General features: G+C 42.6%; 1 protein-coding gene and 1 long non-coding RNA gene across 3 annotated transcripts in view; one reads left to right on the top strand and one right to left on the bottom strand.

Moving 5' to 3' along the window:
* Positions 1–15,335, bottom strand: part of LOC131916834 (uncharacterized) — a 33,871-nt gene extending 18,536 nt beyond the window's left edge. Inside the window, exons 1-4 of one of the 2 annotated variants that reach the window (XR_009380603.1) lie at positions 15,075–15,335; positions 14,176–14,274; positions 6,960–7,036; positions 569–760 (exon numbers count right to left, since the gene is read on the bottom strand). This is a non-coding gene — a long non-coding RNA (uncharacterized LOC131916834). Of the gene's footprint in view, positions 1–568; positions 761–6,959; positions 7,037–14,175; positions 14,275–15,074 lie in introns of those variants that run through there. The other variant, XR_009380604.1, reaches the window with a different exon arrangement.
* Itk (IL2 inducible T cell kinase) overlaps positions 1–21,676 on the top strand; it is a 62,512-nt gene that overhangs the window by 17,648 nt on the left and 23,188 nt on the right. Inside the window, exons 2-7 of the mRNA XM_059270394.1 lie at positions 4,711–4,815; positions 5,104–5,185; positions 7,441–7,569; positions 10,550–10,590; positions 14,973–15,124; positions 17,541–17,606. Of these exons, the coding sequence (XP_059126377.1) occupies positions 4,711–4,815; positions 5,104–5,185; positions 7,441–7,569; positions 10,550–10,590; positions 14,973–15,124; positions 17,541–17,606 (575 nt within the window). The remainder of the gene's footprint in view (positions 1–4,710; positions 4,816–5,103; positions 5,186–7,440; positions 7,570–10,549; positions 10,591–14,972; positions 15,125–17,540; positions 17,607–21,676) is intronic.

Genomic DNA, 21,676 nt, shown 5'->3' with positions numbered 1-21,676 from the left:
AGCTCCTGACCCGCTGCTCCCATTGACCGGCTGGGTAGGGAACATCTATGCCTACTGTTTCCCAGATCAAATTGTGTGGAATTCTGGGAGCCTGACAGGACAGATGGATGGGAGGTGGGGACCCAAGCAGTTTCTAGGGACCAAGAGTGAGGTTAACGGTGGACAATCAGATCTCTCTGACTGAAAAGGCTCATCTGTCTGACAGTTAAGGAACAAATGTCTCTTCAAGTCCATGTGTGGAACAAATGGATACTAGGAATCATCTGAACAGAAAGGTAGAATCCTCCTTGGAAACTGTGTGAGCACTTAAATGTGGCTAGTTCAAGGTGAGGTGTGTAAAAAATAGAGGATTTCAAAGGTTAGAACTAACGAGGAATTGATCAATTTTTATGCTTAGTTTGAAATGATAATAATTGAGATGCTTGGGGTTAAATAACAGTTATCAAATTAATTTTATTTGTTGCTATTGCTTTTCTGAATATACTTATAGGAAAGAAATTATTTTGAGAAAGGGTAGCCCTTGGCTATGTAGTCAAGGCTGGATCCAAACTTGTGGAAATTCCCCTGCCTCAACCTCGTAAGTGATAGAATTATAGATATAAGCTATGATGCCTAACTGAAAAACTTTAAACTCCATGTACAGTTCACATTCTGTTTTGGTTTTTATTGGGCACTGCAGCTTCTGAACTTCACACAGAATTTTCTTCCGCCCCGTCTTTTTGACTGCAGAAATTATTTCTCCCTCCACGCCGTGGCATAACTGGAAGGGGAGGATTGATTAGCACTTTTCTGCCCAGGCATTTTGCTCTGGGGCAGTGGTTCTCAACCTTCCTAATGCTGTGACCCCTTAACATAGTCCTCCATGTTGTGGTGACCCCCAACCCTAAAGTTATATTCATTGCTACTTCATAACTGTAGTTTTGCTACTCTGACTCATAATGTAAATATCTGTGTTTTCCAATGGCCTTAGGTAATCCCTGTAAAAAGATCATTGGACCCCAAAGTGGTCATGACCCACAGACTGAGATTTGGTGTCAAACAACCCACAGATTGAGAACCATTGCTCTAGTGACTCACTTAGCGCTCACCCCTACCTGGTCACCGACAGCCCCTGTTGGACTTCCTGGTCTGTCTCAAAGGCCCTCTCTCCAGAGGCCTGTCCTGATGACATCTACCTATCCCATGGTCTTTTCAGCTCTTGCTTCTTCTTTCTGAGCTCCCAACCTTAAGAAGGGGTTACATCCTTATAAACTTACTGTGAGCTGAACCCCAGCATACCAAACACCACAACTTAGCAGTGCAGCTCACTGCAGAGAGCCTGGTGCCCACTCTCATGATCCGTGGCTACCCAGTGGCTGTGGCCTTCTGCCCAGCAGTATGACAAGACTATCGTATGAGATATCACTGGCCTAGAAGAAGATTAAAATTCAAATGTTGAAGTTTAAGTTTCTTTTCTTGATGGATAATTGATTTAGTTTTTAGAGGTATGAGCTTGCTGTATAGGCCAGGCTGGCTTAGAATTCATTATGTAGAGAAGTCTCCTCCTTCTTCTCCTTAAGTGTTGGCATTACTACAATATTCAACTATTTGTTTATTTTTGAGGCAAGGTCTTGCCATGTAGCCCAGACTGGCCTGGAACTCTCAATCCTCCTGCTTCAGCCTGCATAATGCTGTGATTATAAGTATGTAGCACTATGCCTGCCCATGAAGTTTGGTTTTTATACCATTACGGAGTCAAAAACTATAAGTGAAACCATTGTAAGTGAGGGCTGTATATGACCTCTATGAGAGAATGGACAGTGTTCATTGTTGTGGAATATTATTTTAATATGTGTTACATTTGTTTATACTATGGAACATTTGTTTAATGTTGCAAAGATGTGTAGCATTCTTTTGTGTTGCATTTGCTTAACTCTGTGAAGCTGTGTTACTTTGCCTGTCTAAAATACCTGATGGTCTAATAAAGAGCTGAACAGCCAATAGCAAGGCAAGAGAAAGGATAGGCAGGCAGAGAGAATAAATAGGGAGAGAAATCTAGGAAGAGAAGATAGAGGAGCAAGAAAAAGGAGAAGGAGAGGAGGACAGAAGGGGCCAGCCACCCTGCTACATACACAGCAAGCCTTGGAGTAAGAAGTAAAGAAAGGTGTATAGAATAGAGAAAGATAAAAGCTCAGAGGCAAAAGGTAGATAGGATAATTTAAGAAAAGCTGGCTAGAAACTAGTCAAGCTAAGGCCGGGCATTCGTAAGTAATAATAAGTCTTCGTTTGTGTAATTATTTGGGATCTGGGTGGCAGGCCTGCAAAGAGTAAAAAGAAGAAGAAAAAAAACCTGACTACAGTTCATTGCTTTGTTTACTGAACTCAGAGCAATGCCTTGTTCATTGTAGGTCTTCAGTAAAAATTTCCAGAATAGCCAAACATATTAGCTTTAAATCTGATTGAGATTGTTTAAACTGGGTCCAGTATGATGCCCTAGCCAAGGAAGATAAAGAATCAACCACTGTGCTAGGCATTGAGCATACAGGACAGAACTCGGTACTTTGCGAAGAGAGAGGAGTTGTTAGCCAGAGCTGTCCTGATACTGATGTGGGTCTTCTGTCAGGCTCACCCTGAAGAAGTAGCCAACACGCAGCGGCCTGAGCTCACCAGTGGCCAGGGAACGCAGACAGTTATGGGACAGGAAGGCCTCTGTGCACCTCTGCTTCTTCAGTGCAAACTGGCAGTGCCTGAGGGCTTTGAGGATGGGCCACATTGGGACTCTTTTCTAGCTATGGAAGCTAGAGTCCGCAGGGCGGGCCTCTTAACAGGACTAGATTACCAACGCAGCCGTGAGGCCACTATGTAAATCGGATGCTCACTTTTTGTGTATATATGCCCTGCGTTGTACAGGGGTAAAACAAATGCCTTGGGGAGATGGCAGGATCAGTAAAGTGCTTGCCATGAAGACCTGAGTTCCAATCCCCTGGCAGCTATATATGAAGAGCCGGTGGTGGCAGCATGGACCTGTAATCCCAGCACTGGGGAGATGGCAAGAGGAGGGGTTCACAGGCTAGTTAATCTGCTCACTTGGGAACTCTAGGTTCAGAAAGAGAGTCCACCTAAGAATGTGAGGTCGAGAGCAATTGAGGAAGACATCTCATGTCCACCTCTGGCTTTACACACACACACACACACACACACACACACACACACACACACACACACACGCACGCACAAACTCCCAAAATAAACATATAAACAAACAAAGTGTTAATCTTGGCTGCCTCAGGATCACGAAGAGAGGTGGAATAATGCAGCCCTGTAGATATTAACTTCACATGTAATTTTCCATATTGTTTTGCTTGTAACTATGAATAGATTTGTTTTTGTATTTTAAAAAATGAATAAAGCAGTTTTGCGAAGAAAATTTGAAAAGAAACTCTACAAAGCTTCCCTGTATTCATTGGGGTCTGATTCGCACATCTTAACTATTTTCATCAGTTCTGTGCCTCAGCTGGTAATGAAGATTGGTTTCCAGTTAGAAGATCAAAAGACAAAGACTGATTTCTGTTCTAGAGAATCTGATGGTGTATAACTCCCAGTGCTAACCAAGTCTACCCAAGAGTAGTCACAATTCTCTTGGAATAGTTGGCCTTCCTTAACCTCTTTATAAGATGACCTTTATTAAAGCCCCTGTTACAGTTTATTTAAATCACCCTTCCTTATTCTCTAACCAACCCCATGAGGCAGGAACTGTCCTCATAAGCTATAAATAAAAAGATTCTTGGAAGTTGGATGAACTGCCCAAGTTTGTGGTGCTAATAAGAGGCAAAGCCGAACCTCAACCCCACCCACTCCTCCACTCTGGTGCTGGTTTTCCATCTTCAGAGAGGATGACATCTAATGACGTGTTCCACAGATGACTCCATAGTTGACTGAAACTAGTCTCAGTGGCAGCCACATTCTAGGCCCCTGAGAAAGGCCCTGCCGTCCAAAAGCCTTTCCCAACTCGCCTTCCCTAGAGCCTGATAGTTCCACTAATGGAATGTCTCACTGGATAAGGTGACCCATCTCCTAGGATCCATTTCCTGAGAACAGTGACATTTAGGTAACATTGAACATCATTGTCAAACAAGATACTGTCAGTTCTTCAGACAACACATCTAACAAGCTTCCAAAGGACTGAGGCATGGGACCGGTACGATTTTACAGGGAGGGCGAAGTGGGTGTCTGCAGGAGTATGCCGCAGGCGTGTTACTGTGGAACTTTGAATAACTAAGAGACACGGGAAAGCCAGATGTGACAAAGGCATGACTATAGTGTACCTCACTACCCTGTCAGGCCTGAGCACAATTTCTAATGAGGTCATAGATAGCCCAGAGCATGAAATGTCGTCACATGTGCAGCTCTTTCCCCACTGAGTACACAACCCATCTCAACCATGAGTCCTACAAACATGGCATGTATCAACAGGACCATGGTGTGTATCACTGTGGCTGACTGAATAGAAAATCAGTCCCCATCATGACCCTTCAGAGGCCCTTCCCCACAAGAGTCTGCTCAGAGTCCCTCTCAGACTGAGGTAGGAGGCAGCTCCAGGATATCTGATTAGAAGCCCTACAACTGGCTTCCAAAGGGAGGGGAAATTTCCTAATAGTAAATTTCTGGAAACAATCAGAATGAAAACATTGTCTCCTTTCTCACTTAAACGGATGTTATGTCTCCTCACAGAAAAAGCGCACGTTGAAAGGCTCCATCGAACTTTCCAGAATCAAGTGTGTGGAGATCGTCAAGAGTGACATTAGCATCCCTTGCCACTATAAATACCCTTTTCAGGTAAGCCCAGCAGGACTACAGTGGATAGCTTTCTGTCCCTGGGCCGTGGTTAGAATCCTCAGCCCTTGTAAAAGAAGATGGGGGAAAGATGGCTGTCACCCGTGCTGAGAGCTTAGACCAAGGCCACAGAAAGGGTTGTGTGTTGTTCTTCCAATCAGGGACATTCATTCATTCACTCCAAAAAGACTCTTAGAAAGGTTCTTGCTTTCCTGTAGTGCTGAGGATGGGCCTATGGTGGGTCCCCACTTCGGGATGCCCCGCTCATCATGGACTCCTGTGTGTTTCTAGGTCGTGCATGACAACTACCTCCTGTATGTGTTTGCTCCAGACTGTGAGAGCCGGCAGCGCTGGGTGCTCACCCTTAAAGAAGGTAAGTAAACTCCAGTGCTCTTGAGTCACTGGGACCTCAGGCCTGTGCTGGGCTTGGGCTCCATGAAGGAGCACAGTGATATCTGTGAGCAACTGGAGTTTAGAATTTATCCCATTTGCTGTCAGTCAATACCTTGCGTTTTTAAAACGGGCCCATGAGCAGCAACAAGGGTAATGTAAGGATTGGCCCAATCCAGCCCACTACCTGATCATGTAAGGCTCCAAGATAAAAACAGCTCCTGTGTTTTGAATCATTTAAAAGGAATATATAAGCATCCACATGAGACCATTTTGCCTCTTGGCCATTCAAACCAAAAACCTAAAAACTTTACTATCTGGCATTTTAAAAATGTTTGCTTACTCTAGTAGAGCAAGAAAGGTTAGAGTGGGAACCCTTCCGCTTAGATCCCAAGGATTGGCATCCTGGCTCTTCCTTGTGCTTTTGGGCAAGCTCTTAACCTCAGTTTCCCTGGCTGTTAAACTGGAGAGGGGAGGGGAGTAATAGAATCCCTCCACAGAGCCACAATGGGTAAAATTCTTAGGAGCTAGCAGCTGTGGCCAGTGCCCAGGAAGCATTAGCTTGTTTGTTTGTTTGTTTGTTTGTTTGTTTGTTTGTTTTGAGACAGAGGATCATGAAACCTAGTCTGACTTCCAATTTTCTAAGTAGCCAAGGCTGACCTTGAACCCTGACCTTCCTGCCTCCATTTCACAAGTACTACAATTACAGGTGTACACCACCATGCCCAGTCATCCAGCATTTCTTTATTCACTCTTTCCTGGCAGCACAGTTAGAGCCCGCACAGTGCTTAAGTCCATGAGATATGCAGACAGGGTTCTTTAGTGAAAGTCCAGAAACTGCCAGGTGTTAGTGTGTCACCTGGACCTCTGTGCATCCCTGTTTCCTTGGCTATAAAAGACACCCAAGCACAGCCATAGGCTGTTGTGAGAATCAAATGAGTTAGGACGCAAAAGGTGCATTTGAAAATTCTCCCCCCCACACAGTACTGGATCAACATTACTGTTCTTTAGCCTGAAGCCCCCTGTGTATCAGGAGACCTGTCTCTAAGGAGCTGTGAGGAGTAAGGAAGCAAGGCCCTTCCTACGTCTGGAACCACAGTACTTCTGTCTGAAAAATAAGGCTAAAGTGATGTTATAGGCTTCAGGGTCAGATGAATTTCAAATGGGACAGGAACCAGCAATAGGCGAACTAGAAAGTGCTGTCAGAAGTCCAGTTGCAGTTAAGTGGAAGACAGACACTAAGCCAAAACTAATCAAGAGCCCCAGCTACAATCATCTTCCTGTATCTTTTGTTGTTATTGTTGTTGTTTTGTTTTGTTTTGTTTTGTTTTGTTTTTCAAGACAGGGTTTCTCTTTGTAGCCCTAGCTCTCTTGGAACTCACTTTGTAGACCAGGCTGGCCTCAAACTCACAGAGATCCACCTGCCTCTGCCACCCAAGTGCTAGAATTAAAGGCATGTGCCACCACCGCCTGGCATTTTCCTGTATCTTATACCAGGTTTTTTTTTTTTTAATCCAAATGTTAAAACTGGAAGGAGCTCTAGAGATTAACTAATGTTGGAGTTTTTCTTGCTTTTTACTAGCACTATTATTTCACTTTTATTCCTAAGAAATTATACTTCAAAGCCATAGCCTAAAGGGAATAAAAGCAAATTTATAAGTCCTCAGAGCAGCTCGGTTGGTGGAGAGCTAACCTACCATGCATGAAGCCCTGGGTTCTAACGCCAGCACATACGCACTTGACATACTGGTGCTCACCTGGGATCCCAGCACAGGGGAGGTAGAGGCAAGAAGATCTGGAGTGTAAGGACATTCTCAGTTACATGAGACCTTCCCTGCAAAAATAAAATAAAATAGCAAATTTGATGTCATACAAAGTGAGAGAGATGGAAATTCCACCCTCTCAACTTTCTCCTTAACCCCTGAAGGCTTCATTGTAGAGCACATTCATCCAGTTGAGGACATAGCAGGGAAATCTGGGGAAAGTGAGACTTATATGAGAGTTCCCCAGCCTAGAGACACACAGCCAAAGGGAAGCAGATCCAGAAAAGAAACTAGATCTGCTGCTGACTGATTTAACCCAAGCTCCCTCAATAAACAACACAATAAATTGCCTGACTAATCTGGTTAGCACTCAGGACTCGCCTGCCTCAGGGTCCTGTCTTAGTGAATTAAAAGATTGGTAATGCTTGATAAACTGGCCAGGAAATGATCCCCCTGTTGGTACAAACTTTTACAGAAACAAGGAATAACAACAGCCTGGTGTCCAAGTATCACCCCAATTTCTGGATGGATGGGCGGTGGAGGTGCTGTTCCCAGTTGGAGAAGCTTGCAGTAGGCTGTGCCCCCTATGACCCAACCAAGAACGGTAAGACATGGGGAAAGAGACAAAGAGCCTCCCGTCAACAGGGTGTCAGAGACCGAAGGCAAAATTCTCTAATTCCAGAATTTTCACTGGGGCACCTGTGTCTACCATCTCTTTCATGCTTTTCCGTGTCAAAGCTCATGCACTCCGAAGTGTGGTCCTTGGTCAACCATCTATGCTACCTAGGAGCTAATTATAAGTATTAAAAAAAAAAAAAAAAAAAAAAAACTCTGGTCCTGCCCAATCTACTAGATGAAAGTGTCTGTGCGGCACTGGTAGACAACAGTAAAATCTGAGAAGTACTGCAGTTGGGAAATTTGGACAGTCCTCTTAGACCTTAAATTATGGAGACAGCCTTAAATACACAATATTTCCTTATTGCTTTTAGTGACGTCACACCATGCATATGTCTAATTATATAAATTCAACTCCAGATGCTTGAGGGAGAGAGAAGACTTCTCTTAATTTTAACCTTGGCTTCTTCCTGCCTGGTCTCCAGACTTGCCCTTGACCTGCTCAGTCTCAGAGGAAAGGAATCCGTAGTCTAAATGCAAAGTAAAAAAAAAAAAAAAGTAAGCCCAGTCTCAGGGATTGGAGTGTGTCTTAATTTTTATCTAATGTCACAGTGACTTGGGGACACCTCCAACGAACTGTAGCTCTACTCAAATGCACTTCCATAACACCATAACACTGTGCTTTGGTTCTTCACGGCTGTCTTGGGTAGAGAGTGATGTCAAAGAAATGGCGGCCTCGAGCAGTTCAAGGTCACACAGTTAGGGAGGGATAGAAACAATTAATTCTCTCACTTCCAGCTTTCTCATCTCTCAGCCTCTCCTACCACAGGTACTGTTTCTCATCCTGTGGTTTTTGCTGTCCTAACACAAGGCGGATATAACACACAGTTGGGTTTTCCATGGTTTCCTGACTCACAGCCTCTCACAGCCATTTTAAAAACCACTGCTTCTCACCTTGCACTTGGGAAAGAAAGAATCAAGGTCATCAGTCTGTGGGCCTTCATGAATAATATTTAGCATTGTGGAGGTCAGTGCCCACTCCTTCGTGCTGTTGGTTCTGCTTGCTGTACCTGAACAGGCAGCACAGAAGTTTGATTATGGATTGCCTGGAGGGGTTGGCAGATGCCTGGCTCCTGAGAGGGACCCTGCCCAGAGGCAGAGCTGGTCTCTGATTCCTACCAATACACTTCTGTGGACCCTTGTAGGGATCACCTGGCAACCTGGGGCCCTAATGTCCTCTGTTCTAAAGTGGTACCAGAGGTCTCAGAACCCTAAGGTGATGTCATCACCTGCTTCCCTTCGAATCTGCTTCCATTTTGCAGGTTTCCCCATGTAGGCTGCAGGGTTCCTCAGCAGGGTTCACAGATCTTCCCTCACCCCGAGACATGTGACTGAGGTGTGAGGAGCGGTTTGAGTAAGTTGACTGCACTTGGGAAGGGCTGGTCTTCAGCAGCTCCTCCAGGCTGACCCCAGTAGCTGAACAGCTCTCAGCCATGGCCATGAGTGTGAGGTGCAGCCATTTGGCTGATAACTTTGCTTTTGCACAGCAACCCACTGCCTTCTCTTCTGACTTAATTAGCATCACTCACTATGGTTTGGGCAGGGTTGCAAGCAGTTTGGAGAAGCATACTTCACTGTGCACACAGCACATCATATTCCTGGGGTAAAGGCTCACAGGGTTTCTTGTGTTAAATATATTGACAGCGCAAGGTCTATGAACCTAGGGCTTTGGAGTTAAAAAAAAAAAAGGTCCCAGCCACATCCTTTTCTTATTGTGTAACTTTATGTTCCTTTAACCTCTCTGTCTCTCTGAGCCTCTCAGGTGATTTCTTCCTAAATGGATAGAATAATAGGCAGCTACTTCAAGTGACTGTTGGAAGACTCATCAGGGCAGTAGAAAGATCTTAGCACATTACCCAGCCCTTAACGAGCTCTCAGTAACTGGTAACCATGTCTGTTAGCCTTTCTTTTTGTGATGGGAGTATCCAAGTCTGAACTGCTGCAGCATCTGAGAAACAGCAGAATGCTTGAGAGGAAATGACCTAGCAACACATATCTGCCACCATAGCCAGCCCTAACTACATCCCATCCCCACAGTACGCACAATAGAATAGGGGCCAAAAGAGCAAGATCACCAGAGAAAGTGACCAGTCACAAGATCACCGGGCATAGAAGGGGCTCATTCTAGTTAATCCAGTATCCTGGTCCAGGTCCCATGCTAAATAGAAACCAGACTCTGTGTGTGTGTGTGTGTGTGTGTGTGTGTGTGTGTGTGTGTGTGTGTGTGTTACTGACCTGTGATATAAGGAACATGGTCCATAGATCAACTGAGAGATAGAGATGAAGATAAGGAAAGCAGAGAGGGATAAGAAGAGAGAAGAGAGGCAAGACAGAGGAGAGATGAGAGCTAAATGAAAGGAGGGATGAAGACACAAAGGAATAGGAGAGAGGGAGGGAGAGAGGTTGATTTTGAAGTAGAGAGGTTGATTTTGAAGTGAGGCATCCAGAATATATATTGAAATGCCTCAAGGCAGCTAAAAGCAGACTTCAGCCCACTCAGAAAGCACAATGCCCTCCCACCTCATCAAGCCCACAGTGGATCAGGAAGGTAGTGAGTGACTCACTGTATGAGTCACCTATTCCCACTCCTGAGCTCAGAAGGTGACTTGTACTCATGGAAGTCTCTCTACCTGCAGAGAAGAGCCCAAATCTTGGCCCCTTCCCAGGCAGGGGATACAGAAGGAAATCCAAAATACTGGCTTCTGGAAGTCTCTAGTATCTTCTAGAAAGGGGAATTGGAAACTAGCAAGTATGAGAGATTAAAGACAGGTTCTGGCAAGGTTGATTCCGGTGTCTCTGTATTTCATCATCTCCTTCTGCCCCTTTTCTTCGCTCCTCTCCTTGGGCCTCTTTTCTCTGAAAGGCTGGGGTTTCATGCTCATTTTCTTTTTCTCTTGTTCTTATTTCAGCTTCAAAGAAGCCTCTTCCTCCTACTCCTGAAGACAACAGGGTAAGTGAGGTGGGCTCCCATGTTGTAAGCTCAACTATGATCTCTGTGTTTCTCAGATCTGTGTGCATAGGGTAGACAGTTGCAGTTGAGGTATATTTAACACTTTGGATTTGGGGGCTATTTAGTGTAGTAGCTCTCGATCTTCCTAATGCTGAGACTCTTTAATACAGTTCCTCATGTGGTGACCCCCAACCATGAAATTATTTTCATTGCTACTTCATAACTGTAATTTTGCTACTGTTATGAATTGTAATGTAAATATCTGATATGCGACCCCCATGAAAGAGTCATTTGACGCCCCTGTAGGAGTCATGACCCACAGGTTGAGAAATGCTTATTTAGTGGGTCTGTCCACTTAAAGGACCACTCAGGTCCTGAACTGCCACCTTGCAGTACACAGTCTACAAGCACTGGTACCAAGCTGTCTTTATGCCTCAATATAGAGCACTCCAGAGACAAATGCCTGATAACACTTGATATATCCCAAAGCACCTCCACACTTTTGCTATATAGGATAAAACTGTGTCTTCCATCCACTTTGAAGGGTTATAAATTTATATCCTTGCTTTTAAACTTAGCAAACTAAGTACCAAGAAATCTTGAGGTTTTCTCCAAGGCTATTCAGGTACTAACAGGACTTAAGAGTTTCTGGTGTATGGGTTTTGGAACAGTTGTTCTCCAGACATAGCCCATAAACCTCAAGCATCAGCCCCACGGGAGAGCATGTGAGACTGCAGAGTCCTAAGAACACACCAAGATCCTCTGCAGCCATAACTCTGGAGGAGAGGCCCTTCATCTGCATATCAATTCTTTCCTGTCATTCTGAGATATACTCAAGTTTGAGACACACTGCTCTGTGGTAGACTGATTGACAAGACCACCAACTCTGGAGAAAAAGAAGAAATAAGGAAAGGATGAGCCCCCGCCGTCTGGTCAGGTTAAGATGGGTGCCCACATCTGGGTACTTGCTCTGGGAAAGTTATAGTTTGGCTTCCTCATGCTTCTTCCTGAAGAAGGAGCTCTCTTTGTCTCTTCCAGCCAACACAGTGATGCCTCAAAACTGGCAGCATCCTCAGAAGGGAAACTAAATCCTCCAGCCTCAGGTTAACTTTGAGATCTCTTCCCAGCTGACCTTCCAACACCACAGCAGAGACACACTCCCATTGTTGCAGAGAACCAGTTGTGTGCTTACACTCTTTGACCTTCTGAGCACGACTCCAGCAGCCTCCTTGCAGGTGTGGCTTGGAAGCCCACTGCCCTCTCTTTTCCCCTGTAGCAGGCCCACCCAAACCTACAGCTCTCTCTGAAGTCTTGCCCTCCTCAGTGTTGGTGAGGGTGAAGCCAGAATGCACTGCTTGCCCGTCACTTCTTGAATTGCACCATTGGGACTTTAAGGCTCCTTGGAAATGCAGCGCCTGTGGTGTTGTGAGCACTTTCCTGCAAAGGCTTGGGGCCCGCGTCAGTCATATGTCTAGAACCATTGCAGGGTTTCTCTTGCTCCTTGCCACTTGAAGTCGTTTATTTCTCTCCTCCCCTTCTCTATCTCCTACCTGCAGGGCAATGGCATCTCAGCTTGGCCTATAGAGAAACAGTATTTTACACGACGTTTTCAGGCCTTATGCTATGTTCTAGTTTAATTTCTCTTGCTGTTGTAAAATAACCTGGACAAAAGCCCCTTAGGGGAGGAAATGGTTTATTTGGCTTAAATTCCAAATCATAGTGTATCATTGAAGGAAGTTCAGGCAGGCACTCAAGGCAAGAACTTGAAGGCAGGCTTGCTTACTGTTCCACACAGCCTGACCTCCAACCAAGGAACCCATTGCCCAAGCCAAGGCAGAAGCCACAGGTATTTCTTGTTGCCTAGCTAGCTTTCTTAAGTTTTTCAGGCCTACCCAACTAGGGAATGGTGTTGCCCACAGTGAGCTGGGCCCTCCTACATCGATTACAAGACAGTTTCCCACAGACATACCCCTAAGCCAATCTGATGTATGCAGTTCCTCAACTGAGATGCTCTTCCAAGATAATTCTTAGTTGTTATCAAATTGACAGTTAAGGCTAGCCAGGATCTACTTGAGGAAGACTGTGGAGTTACCCTTCAGAGGGACAGGGTAGCTACTCAGGAGCAGCTGCCTGAAACTCCAGCTCCTAGGGATCCAATGCTTTCTCCTGGCTTCTGAGGGCACCAACACTAAAAACAATGTGCCATGCACACACATACACACACAGACACATGAATAAAGAAAAGGAAAAATATTTTAAAAAATTGTAAACAGCACAGTTTATGTAAACAAATACTTTTTAAGAGAACCAATCAATATGCTCATTGTAATATTGAAAAAAATAGAATAACTTGTATTTATAAATGTAAATATGGGGTGATGAGTATAAGAAAACACGATGCAATAAGCCAGTGCCCAAGCCCATAGACAGAACCCATTGAATTTGGCAATTCAAGTGCAGTAGATACAGGAATGTCTTATTGATGGCTCAGCTCTAGTGTTTCGATGAGTGATATGATTTTCCAAAATGGCGAACAATTCCCAAAAGAATTCTAAATTAAAACAAGGGTAAGCACTCTCAGTGCACAGGTAGTGCAGTCCTGGAAAACCCAGTCCTTTTTATTGGGTAGAGGAGGAATCTAGCCTTTGGGCCTTCTTGTATATTATAAAAGTCCATTGTGCAACAGAGGCCTCCTGTATATCATAATTATATGCAGGGTCTTCACCATGTTGATGTCTATTAGGACATTCAGAAGCTGGAAAGTCTGTGAGATACTGCAGAACATTTTGTGTTCTTGGACCTCACCTAGTAAATACCTGTAGTACCCCTCAAACTTGGTACTATCTGATTATCCCACTATGTGCTCTACATGACCCCTGTGGAAATGCACCACCATCATCTAAACCTCTGTACTAACCTTTTTCCTTTAAGGGTTAATCAGGGAGTTGGATCTACAGTAACATGGACAACATATTACATCTATACCTTCTTTGGGTGCCTTGAACAGTTTCTCCATCCATTAGTTCTATGCAAAGCCTCAGGTCCACAGACTCTTAGCTATCTGTATGACCCAACCAACCACCTATTTCAAGCTCCATAAATACCCAGAATTCAATGTACTCAGAGAATTTGTAACTTCCCAACACTACATCACCTTCCAGCCAGTAACTCAATCTGTTCCCATATTTTCTTTGTTTCCAAATCTGCCACTCAGTCTCATGTGTGCTCATCTTGACCTCTGGTGGTTGTTTGCCTTATGAGCTGTTCTTCATGTCATTAATATCTCATCCTATTTGAAATATGGTATGTGTCTTAGTTAGGGTTTCTATTGCTGTGAAGAGACACCTTGGCCATGGCAACTCTTTGTTGTTGTTGTTGTTGTTGTTTGTTTGTTTTTTCAAGACAGGGTTTCTCTGTGTAGTTTTGGTGCCTATCCTGGATCTCGCTCTGTAGACCAGGCTGGCCTCAACCTCACAGAAGTCTACCTGGCTCTGCCTCCCGAGTGCTGGGATTAAAGGCGTGTGCCACCACTGCCTGGCCATGGCAACTCGTATAAAGGAAAATATTTAATTAGGGCTGGCTTACAGTTTCAGAAGTTTAGTCCACTATCATCCAGGTAGGAAGCATGGCATTGTTCAGGCAGACATGGTGCTGGAGAAGGAGCTGAGAGTTCTACATCTTGTTCTGCAGGAAGCAGAAGGAGACACACTCAGTCACACTGGATGTAGCTTGAGCATATGAAGGCCTCAAAGCCCGTCCCCACAGTGATACACTTCCCCCAACAAGGCCACACCTCCTACTAGTGCCACTCCCTATGGGCCAAACATTCAAACACATAAGTCTGTGGGGGCCATTTCTATTAAAATCACTACAGTGTGGGGCAGAGGTATAGGTCAAGGTTTCTGCAAGAAGAAGAAAGGAGCCATGTGTTACTGTAGAGGGAGAATTGAGATGAATTCTCTGGGAGTTGGCTATGTCCATTCCCTGCCATGGGATCTGATTCCCCATTCTAATGAAAACATGGGTAAAATGGGCTCTCGAGGTACTTCCAGCCCTGGTAGCCTCTGATTTGGTGGATTTGGGCAAACCAGATGAGCCAATATAGAAATCAGTAGATTTCTATGAAAAGCATGTGGCTTCTTGGAATTCATTGGGATCAGAATTTACCTCACAGAATGAAAGAAGTGCATACTGCTGCTGTTTGTACCTATTCAGCCCCATAACCCAAACTCATAAAGAGTGCCAGCTTGAAGAAGGTAGCTGCCTCTACAAATGACCTCAGTGGGTGGAGGAAGCTGCCATGTTGGTCTAGTCTAAATCCAGGATCCCAGGAACTTGTCCCCTTCTTATGTCTTTGCTTCATTTTGTTGTCTCTTCCCCAGCGGTCACTTCAGGAACCTGAAGAAACCCTGGTCATTGCCTTGTACGACTACCAAACCAATGACCCCCAGGAGCTTGCGCTGCAGTGTGATGAAGAGTACTACCTGCTGGACAGCTCCGAGGTCCACTGGTGGAGGGTTCAAGACAAGAACGGGTAAGACAAGTATACGGCTGCTGTGGGAATGAGGCGAACATGGGAGGAATGCCCACGTCCTTCAGCCGTCCTGAGGCTGAATTAGGAAAGCAGAGCTGAGCACCGTGGAAGGGAGAGAGGAGTGAGCTCTTCATTCCTCTTCTCAGAACTAACAGAGAGGCTTCCACTTGCCATATGGAATCCCTGTGCCTCATCTTAACCCTTCCCTGTCCTCAACTCACCTAAAAGCCCCTGGATTTCCACTGGTAGTGACAGTTGGTCGGCTTGGCAACTTGCTCTGTGATGTTCTTAAGTTTTTAAATACATCTCATTGTGAAGTAAGTGGAAAGAAAAGGTGTGTGAAGATGGCACAGAGTGGCAGTTAGGTTAGAAAGTCTCAGGTGGCACCAGAGATTTCATTATGAGAGCAATCATTAAATGCTGATGAAGACAATAAGTTTCTTCAGATACTAACGGCCTTCTCTGGGGTTTGGAATGAAAAACGTCTCATGAGCCCTTCTTTAATGTGGAATAATTACTGTGACCAATATTCTTCTATATTGGTAGCAAGTGTTAATGTTATGAAATTATTGTTAATTTTGAAACCAGAAAAAGAAAATATTCTGGCACTGAAACATCACTACTCCATGCCAATATTTCATTAATACAACAACAACAACAAAAACCACCCCAGGGTCCGGGAGCAGAGCTCAGTGCTAGTGTGTGTATCTACCATGCATGATGCCCTTGGTTCAGTCTGCTACAATTAAGAAAAAAAGAATTTTAGAAAGTACATTCACTGTAGACAGAAGTATACATGAAAAGCCATCAAGTCCATAATCACTGCTAATTCTTCCTTGTGCTAATACTTCTTTGTGTGCCTAGACACGAGAGTTGGTCATAACAAGTGCATTTTGTGTATTTTACTCAAATGATCCATTCTCTGCCTTTATCTTTGTATGATAATCTCTTAGCAATCTTTTCATATCAATACATACAAACTCACCCCTTTTTAATATGTGTGAGTGTTCTGCCTGGATGTATATATGTGTATCATGTGCATGATTGATACCCAAGGAGGACAGAAGAGGGTATTGGATCCCCTCAAACTGGAGTTACAGGTGATTGTGAACTACCATGTTGTTGCTTATAGGAGTCAAACCTAGGTCCTCTGCAAGAGCAACAAGTGCTCTTAACCACTAAGCCATTTCTGCAGCCCCTTCTGTACTGTTTTGAATGAAGCTTGAGTGAAGACCTGGCAATATTTATGTAGCATGACAAGCTTTTGGATACATACATATATATACACACATATATCTCAGTTCTAACTATGGGAATGTTGAGTTATGTTAAGTCAGAGTGTATGGTGTTTTAATTTTAACAGATAATGTCTCCTAAAATTTTACCAAATTTGTACACCCCCAACAGGATATAGAAAAGCCAACACTGGCTAGTATTAAGCTTTGAAAGGGTGTAAGAAGGCTGTATTTTTCTTCATCTTTTTGTACATAGGCAGAATCTGGAGATATTTTAGATATAGTCAAGTTTAAATCTCTCATTTCACTGGTAAGAACTGGAAGCCAAGAGAGTTGAAGGGGCTGTTTACCTGCTTTCTGGTGCTCAGGGGTGAATACAAAGTGATTTCAAGATCTACAGAGCTATACACAATGTAAAAAGTGTTCATAATGTTTATAAACTTTTTATCATTTTTTTCATTTCTCTATTATTAATTCCAGTTCAAATGTGACATTTCACCTTGGAATCCAGCTTGACCTTGACCTTTTTTTTGTCTTATACAGGGTCTCACGCTGTACCTCGGGCTGGCCTCGAACTCACTGTGTAACCCAGGCTGACCTCAGATTCACAGCTATCCTCCTGCTTCAGCCTCCTGAGTACTAAGATCACAAACTTGGGCCATCTGCTCAGTTTTTCTCATGGTTTTTATCTGAAGATGCTCAACTAGGGAGTTTTTAAATTTTAAAGTGTACAACATTAGCTGGGAATGGTTTTTAAGGACCTGTGTTGTAAAGTTGGGTTCTTGTACCTTAATTACTTCAATTTCCTTACTGGAAAATGATGGCATAAAGTGGAAAAATACTGATTATCACAAAAATTAATTATAGAAAATAAAGATTGAAAGGTATTTTTTCCAGTAGAGGAAAGTTTATGATAGAGTAGCAAGCAGAGCCTTTGAAGTAAATACCCATTTGTTCTTTATTATATTCTATATTCTGTGGTGGGGTATGTTGCTCTCAACTGAGCATACCTTTGTTAATTTTATCAGCTGTTCTATTTCAAAATTTGTAAATGTCTTATCACAAATGCCAAATAACATGAGATTTTGAATTCTTACATGACTTTAATGGGTTAACTTTGTTAAATCAAGATGTAAAAACCAGTTCTCTGCGAGTCTAAACACTTGTTTTTCATTTTACAGGCATGAGGGATATGCACCAAGCAGTTACCTCGTGGAAAAATCTCCAAATAACCTTGAAACCTATGAGTAAGATACTTTTATTTTTTTGAATCACTAACTTATTTATTTGTTCTTTTTTTTGAGGCAGGTCTTATTGTGTAGCCCTTGTTGATCTGAAATTCACTAGAGACAAGGCTGGCCTAAAGCTCAGAGATTGGCCTGCCACTGCTTCCTAAGTGCTGAGGTTAAAGGCGTGTGCCAGCACGCCCTGCTTCAATTAGTATTTTAGAACTATGGTACTAAAGTTTTCTCCCTAGGTCAAGCTGTTGGTTGGCTATAAAAGTTCTAAACTGTTCCTTTTTTTAGAAGTCTGCTTTATTTTCTCCTTTCTCTGATGACTAAAACAGTAAGGATTTAGCCCAAATAGGAGAAAAAGGAGTGTGGTCAGTACACTGCCTTCCCCTTTTATTAAGGAATGGTTCTCGGGGCCTTGAAAAGATTCTGTAGAAGAGAAATCTTTTACTGTGAATCCCAAGTATAGGTCACTTGAGAAAGAAAATCCTTATGAATATAGGATAAAATATCAACTGACTTAAAACATCATTAAACACAATTTGCCAATATCAGGACAACATTCAAACCCACGGGGAGTAAGTATCTGCTTAGGCTATGCTAAGTGTTTATCAATAAGTTATCACTATCAATTTTAGTGGAAATGTTCAATGTTTCTTTGATATAATTTGATATAGTGTACAAAGTACCCACCATGCATGTGTACTCCCTATCTTGGAGACTGGAAGATCTACACCTCCCACTTAGATCTTGTTTCTGAATGGTATCCCCACTAAAGAGAATTGTGGCTTCTGGAGGCAGTGGAGCATGAAGACTCCAGGGTTGAGGCAGGGAAAGAATAAGATAGAATTGGGATGTCTTGTTGCTGTAGAAAGTAAAGAACTAATATTTTTTGAAAAATTATTTCAGTGATTGAATCATGTCAAGCAGGCACAGAAGTGAGTTTTTTAAAGCTCCTGTTGACTAGACTGGGACAATTTGAGTATCAAAATAAGTAAGGATAGTAATGGACTGTAATTCATTGAATAAAATAATAATTCATAATAAATTGATTGATTGTAAGTAACTAAATAAATAAGACAAAGTTCTTTGTAGAAGGCTGACAAAGCTTAAAAACCACCATTTGTATCTCAAAATATTAGTTAGTTCTGGCAAAATCAATGCATGTCACAACCAAGGAGTGAAATGTAATAAATGTAACAAAGGTTTTTTATGGGCTCAAAGTTACCCCTTCCTAAAGCAGTTGTAACTACAAAATAGAGATAGATGACTGGTAGACATTCATCTCAATGTGGCTCCAAAATATTGCCTGTCATCCCTGCTCCAAAACATACACAGCATGAATTTAAACACGAGGATACAGTAGCAAGTCCAAATTAAGGAATAGTCTATAAAATAAATGGCCTTTAATCTTCAAAAACAATTAAGTATGATGAAAACCACAAAAAGCTGAAAAATTGGTCCCTGTTAAAGGAAATTAAGGAATTTAGTAACTAAATGCATGTTTTGTTCCCAACACAGTATTGGGAAAAGTAATACAATTTTGATAAAGTCTGAAATTAGACAATATATATGGATATTAAAATTCATTATTAAATTGACATTGATATAATGGTAAACAGCTCACTGAGTACTTAGGAGTAAAAGTCTACTCTCAAGAAGTACAGGAAAAATGTACCAAGGCTGATGAGACGGCTTAATGTATAAAGTGGGGGCTGTGCACTGAAGACTGAGTTTGATTCCCAAATGTGCATAAAGGTGAGAGGACAGAAGTAGCTCCACAAAGATGTCCTCTGACCTACACACACACACACACACACACACACACACACACCATGGCAAGTGTGTACTACACACATATTCTATATACACAATAATAAATAAATAAAATAATTAAATATACCCATCCATATGCCTAAATTATCTAGAGAGAATAGTAAATATATACACTTTCAGCCTAGGAAAAGAGTCAATGGGAGTTCCTTTATACTATTTTATAACTTTTCTATAAGTTGGAAATTTTTGAAATTTTGTTATTATTGTGTGTGTGAGAGAGTGTGCTTGCATGTGCCGTGAAGGACGTGTGGAGGTCAGGGACGACTTTCTGGAGTTGGCTCTCTCCTTCCACCTCTGTGTTCCAGGGATGAACTGTCACAGCAATCGCTTTTACTAGCTGGGCCGTCTTGCCTGCCCTGAAATGCAGAGGTGTGGACCCCAGTCCCTCCCAATGGGTACATCTCCCCTACCTAAGGTTCAGGGAATGTTGTAGGAGATGGGACAGAAAGATGGTAAGAGCCAGAGGATTGGGGCTGGGGTGCTTTGAGATTGTGTCTCCTAATAATGTCAGAAGCCACACCCATAAAGTCCTCCCTACACAACTGCCCAACTGTGAGGTGGACAAGGATGCCATGGACATGCCAAGCTGGATGGAGAGAAGCCCACGAGGCCTTAACCCTATACAAAGAACTACAGGCAACCAAAGAAAGGACACACCAATTGGTTGTCCAGTGCCAAAGGGTCCACCCTGAAAGCACACATACAGGTAGCATTATACAGACGGAACAGGTTATGTTTAGGATTCAGTGCAATAACAATTAGTGAAAAAGAGACTTTGAATTTGAAAGAGATCAGGGAGGGGTATGTGGAAGGGTTCAGACGAAGGAAAGGGAAGAGAGGAATGTTTTAATTATATTCTCAAATATAACAAAAAAGAAAGGGGAAGAAAAAAGAAGATAGCTAACTGTGATCCTGGGAATAAGCTAGTAAGCAGTGTTCCTCTATCGTTTCTGCTTCAAGCTCCTCCCTAGAGGTCCTGCCTTGGCTTCCCTTGATGATAGCCTGTAACCTGAAGATGAAATAAACACCCCAATAAAAAATGAATAAATCAATTAGTACTCGCTAAATGTGAAACTCCTTAGAAGAGTATAAGATAACCAGAAATTCCACTAGCCCATTAGGATTCTTGCTAGTTCAGTGTGACCAAGGTAATGGTCTGAATAAAGTACTATGGTTTTCTTAAATGTGTCTCTCAGCACGTTGATCAAATATGTGTGAATAGCCCTTCCCTGGGCTGAGAGATGATTCATCCTTTCCAAGAATGTTTGTGCTGAGATGAAATAGATGAGAGATGCTTAGCTGAAATAATTGCTTTATAGCCAATGCCTTTGAAGGAAAAAATTAGTTATTTCAAAGGACTACGTGGCTGTATTTGTTTTGGCATTTAACCAAAATCCCTTTGTTTATGATTCAAGAAGCAAATTCAAAGCCTCAACCAAATAAACAGCAGTAGGGAATTGATGGAACCCTGGGGACAAGTAAAAATGTATATCTCTAACCTAATGGAATTTTCAGTCATTTTCTTTATAAAAACCACATGGTCTATGAACCAGTTTGTACCATGCACTGTCAGCTTGTATCTCCTGGGTTGTGGAATTCCACCTAGAAAATAATATAACATAAGAAAACATTCTGATATTTAATATATGGCTACACATAAAAGAGCTAGCCAGAGTTTTTATTCTTTAACTTAATTTTTACTACTTTCATGTGACTTTTGCATAACAGCTCAAAAATATGCCACTTGGTAAGAGAATCATGGGTTAGTAGCCTAACTGGATTCAGGGGTCCTGCCTTGCTTTAGAGGCAGGACTTTGGACAAGTTGCAGTAGCCTACTATTCCTGGGGGTGTGTTCCATGACCTACAGTGTATTCTGAAATTGAAGGTAGTTCTGAACTCAGTATATACTATGCTTTTCCCTCTATATACAGCCTATGGTAGGGTTTACTTTAAATTAGATACATTGAGAGATTAACACTAATGGCCAGTGATGGGACAGAACTGATAACAATATACTATAATAGAATTGCCATCATAACCACTCTTAAGTAAGAGCCACTTAACACAGACACAGCAATATGTGGCAGTCTATCTGGTAACCCACACAGCTACCAAATGACTAATAGGTAGTGTATGTAAGCAGATATGTTGTCACTTAGATGACTTATATCCTAGATGATCACCATGAGATTACATCATGCTACTCATAACTTATGGTAGTTAATTTCTAGAATTGTCCATTTAGCAT

The sequence above is a fragment of the Peromyscus eremicus genome, chromosome 8a, assembly GCF_949786415.1.
Source record: "Peromyscus eremicus chromosome 8a, PerEre_H2_v1, whole genome shotgun sequence".
NCBI lineage: Eukaryota > Metazoa > Chordata > Mammalia > Rodentia > Cricetidae > Peromyscus > Peromyscus eremicus.
The sequence above is the reverse complement of the archived record's forward strand: the minus strand, read 5'-3'. Positions and strand labels throughout refer to the sequence as shown.